Source organism: Haliaeetus leucocephalus, unplaced genomic scaffold (genome assembly GCF_000737465.1).
Source record: "Haliaeetus leucocephalus isolate CR32 unplaced genomic scaffold, Haliaeetus_leucocephalus-4.0 Scaffold339, whole genome shotgun sequence".
NCBI lineage: Eukaryota > Metazoa > Chordata > Aves > Accipitriformes > Accipitridae > Haliaeetus > Haliaeetus leucocephalus.
This window is the reverse complement of record NW_010972775.1, coordinates 20,789,532-20,793,541: the sequence shown is the minus strand read 5'-3', so window position 1 is coordinate 20,793,541 and position 4,010 is coordinate 20,789,532. Positions and strand designations below refer to the sequence as shown.

The 4,010-nt window shown below is 44.4% G+C and overlaps 1 protein-coding gene across 1 annotated transcript in view; it reads left to right on the top strand.

Annotated features, from left to right (window-relative positions):
• The window catches only part of PARP16 (poly (ADP-ribose) polymerase family, member 16), a gene marked incomplete at its 5' end in the record, with an annotated part of 5,599 nt that continues 1,589 nt past the window's right edge, over positions 1 to 4,010 (top strand). Inside the window, 4 exons of the mRNA XM_010572312.1 lie at positions 1 to 186; positions 883 to 1,020; positions 1,826 to 2,032; positions 3,175 to 3,346. Coding sequence (XP_010570614.1) covers positions 1 to 186; positions 883 to 1,020; positions 1,826 to 2,032; positions 3,175 to 3,346 — 703 coding nt within the window. The remainder of the gene's footprint in view (positions 187 to 882; positions 1,021 to 1,825; positions 2,033 to 3,174; positions 3,347 to 4,010) is intronic.

Sequence of the window (4,010 nt, the reverse complement as noted above, 5' to 3'; positions counted from 1 at the left end):
GGCCCCGGCCCCGGCCCCGGCGAGGCGGCCTCCCGCGTCAGGGAGGCGGCGGGGAGGGACCCGCTGGCCGCCGACCTGCGGTGCAGCCTCTTCGCCGCCGCGCTGCAGAGCTACAAGCGCGACTCGGCGCTGAGGCCCTTCCCGGGCCGCTACGCGGGCGGCGACACCAAGGACTTCGAGGGGCTGGTGAGTGCCAGTGCCCCCGGCCCGGGGGTGTATATCCGAACCGGGAATGGGGTGTTCTGCCTCTGGAGTGAGGAAGCGGCCTTGTGAAAGGGCTAGGTAGGCGGGGGAGCCCAGGCCGACCGTGCCTGGGCTGTTCTGGGGGAGACGGCGAGGTTGTCCTCTGAGGTGAGGGCAGCGGCGCCTCGGGGTTACGAATAAAGCCGAATGAATTGTTTATCCGGTCACGGAATCCAGGTTTTAAGGTACATTTGGGATTCTGACCAATAGACCCACACGTGAAAACTTCCAAATCCCGTGCTGGGATACAAAGCGTTTTAAGAGCTTGCCCTACGTGAAATTCAGATCAATTTTGAAGGGTTTGTATTTTACACGGCCTGAACAGCCCCTCTGTGTTTATCCCACTGCAGATCCTGTATCGTGACAGGTTGTTTTCTTTCACGAGCTTGCTTGATTATTCTTGTGTGTACCTTATAGATATTGTTGGTAAACACAAATATTTTGTGACTTGTCTGGTATCTGTTGTTAGGATGAGTGACAGACTTTCCCACAAACTGAATACAATTGTTTATATGTCATAACAGAAACTGCTTTTCAGTTTACAACTTATTAGGGTGAAATATTGTTTTGTTTTCACTAGAGGTCTCTCTTTAATCATAATGAAAATAAGGAGCTTGTACTAAATGCTTGTCTTGTTAGCTTGCAGATACCAACGCTCTACCAAGCCTGAAAGAACTTCTGGAGTCTGTTCCAAACACAGAGAAAAGGACCTGGGATTTGTTTAGTTGGATTTTGTCATCTAAGGTCTTCATGATACAAAGTACTAAGAAACAGGAGGTAAGTTTTGAATTCTGAAAGTCTTGATTAGAATTTGTCTTTTAAGGCAAACTTGCACTTCAGAGATTATTTCCTCGTGCTGGAAGTTAGTTGGTTATTGTGACAGCTTGACAGTTCAACGTGAATGCATTTTTTTCTGTATATAGAGAGGGTTGTTTGCTATGTTTTTTAAATAAAATTTTCAGGAACACTGGTTGGAAGAAAGTTATCACTGTCAGTAGTTGATGATGGGCAGTGATTGTAGTTGGTTACTCCTATTAACGTAGCATGTACACATGCATGTTCTAGACCAAGATAGTCCAACTCAGGTGTCATGGACCTAGGTCCTGCTTCTCACTGAGAAAGCCAACTTTGTACTTCTGCATACTGCCCCAAAAATGGAAAGGTTGAGAGCCACTGAGGTACTTTTGTAACAGGGATCAAAGTAGTTTGAGAGATTAGTAGCAAGATGAAAACAACTTCTGTTTCCACTTTTTTGCCTCTTCCAAGATCAGCTGATGAATATATCGTCTTAGTAGCCAAAGTAGAATTGTGATATTGCCCTTGCATCATCAGTTAATTCATAATCACAATTCAGGGTTTTTTTCTGGAAAGAAGAATTAAGATTTATCTTTGATAGCAAGAAACCGTCAAAATTTTTACTGTCCGCTTACTCCTTCTGAATTGTGACAGTATTGAATTCTAGCACAGAAAGCATAATCAAAACACATAAGGCAATGTGAAAGACTAAGGCACGGTAGGCAAAACTTCCAGTGAGTAATCTAAAGCGCATATACCAACACTCATATTCCTTCCTGTTTTTAAGTACGAGAAGATCCAAGAACTCACAGGCATGTCTGGGGCTGTGGTTCCTGCTCCAGACTACCTCTTTGAGATCGTGTATTGTGATCAAATGAATACCAAGTTTGCTGAGACCAAGGGAGAGCGGGACCTCATCTATGCCTTCCACGGGAGCCGCCTCGAGAACTTCCATTCCATACTGCACAATGGCCTGCACTGCCATTTGAACAGGGTGAGGCTCCTGGTGTTGGCACCATCTTCTGTTGGTCACTTGCAGCTAGTGACACTTTTTAAAAATAGGCCCAAATTCCTTTAGGGATATGAAATGTGCTGATGATCTTATACTGCTGTTTTCACTTCAGTGTAGGCCTTTGTGGATGGTTGTGTTCGATTTTCTAGTGCAGCCTGAAGGTAAAAACTGGAAGCGGCACAAAACCCTTTTCTCTGGTGTGATGAATTATGGCTATCCTTTGCTTCTTTGTAAGGAAGTGTAACGCCTCTGAAAATACTGGCCTATCTGACAGCCTGCAGCTGGAAAGTGCCTGTACACAGAGGAGGAGGATAGTGGCCCAGACAATGTACAGTCTCTCTTTCTGCCTGGCCTCAAGTTTAGATCAACTAAGTTTTAGGTGCTATTTGCAAATGGAGCCTTCTTTAAATGGCCTGGTTAAGGGAGACTTCCCATAGGATTTGCACCTCTTCCGATTTCCACAGAAAGGCACTTGGGACTCCTGGCTTTTTGTGTCATTTGTAATGCAGCTTTACACAGCAGCTGCTTAACCTTCCAGTCAACCTGGACTATGTTTTTCCCCCATGTTCCTTATAACTAATGGCTTATCAGGTACAGTGGACTTACTGGATTCATAATTTTAGCCAGTGTGGCAAATCCTGTGATTCAAAGTTATTAAAACAGTCAATATTTGAAAGGAATTCACAACTGAGAAGTAATTCCCTCTTTTCTAGTAAAGCATGGATTTAAATGCAAGTAAATCATTGCCTTGTTTGTGGAGGTTGGATTATTTGAATGATGGCAGTCTCAATAAATCAGTGACATGCCTCTAACAGCAGTACAGTCATGTTGATATAAAATACTTATGCTGGCAAACTAAATCCAAATCCGGGAAGGCATGAATCTGTCCACACCAAGGGCTGTGCCAAGCAGCTAATTTGAGGGATGGGAGAGGGCAGCTGCCCCACCCCGAGGAAGTTGTGCCAGGACAAAAACAGTGCATGGACCAGGCCCAACATGGGTCAGAAAAGCCTTTCTTAATTTACCTTCAGAAAGAGAACTGCCAGTCTTAAAGTAATGAACACTTGTATGTTTTTTATAGTTTGCACTACAGGATTTTAGGATATATTTCTGCTCTGTTTCAGACATCCCTGTTTGGTGAAGGTACCTATCTTACCAGTGACCTGAGTCTGGCTCTCCTTTATAGCCCGCATGGTCTTGGTTGGCAACAAAGTGCATTGGGCTCTACCCTTAGCTGCGTAGCTGTTTGCGAGATCATTGACCACCCAGATGTAAAATGTCAGGTGAAAAAGAAAGGTGAGTCTATTGCAGTAATAACTATGTGCAGTTCACCTCTTACTTAGCACTTCTCATATTTCAGCTTTGTGCCTATATGCTGTCATATAAACAGTGCAATATATGGAGCGTGGATACGCTTCAGCAGAAACTGGCTACAGGCTCGTTTTCTGATTGACCCCTCAGCAAATACACAACAGCCTTGTTGTCTGTGAAGCTTCTCTTAAAATAGTATATTTAAGGGGTAGAAAATATTTTGGTGGCATCACCTAGTTTCAGTAGCATGATAAAATCATGTTCTATAATGCCTGATCATGTCACCTGTGATGGTGGAACAGAAGCATCACAAATGTATCAATAATGAGCTTTATTAGATGTCTAGGAAGCCTCTGATCAGATTGTCCTTCTCCTTTGATTGCTTCCTGCTTGCAGGGCTCAATCAGTCCTTCAATGTTGTTTTTCTTTCCCTGTTAATATTAGCAGGTCCTCAAGCACTGCATGGGAGACCTGCCTCCTTATCATCCTGGTCTGGGCCATAATGCCATCCATACCAAGGATGACTAGGAGTGGTATAGCCTCAAGCAAACTTTTCAGTCTATTCTTGGATGCTCAGGGATTCAGGGGAATACCAAGAGTAGGTCTTTGGTTATCTCATTCCCACTCTTGTGGGAGGGGGGGTGGAGGG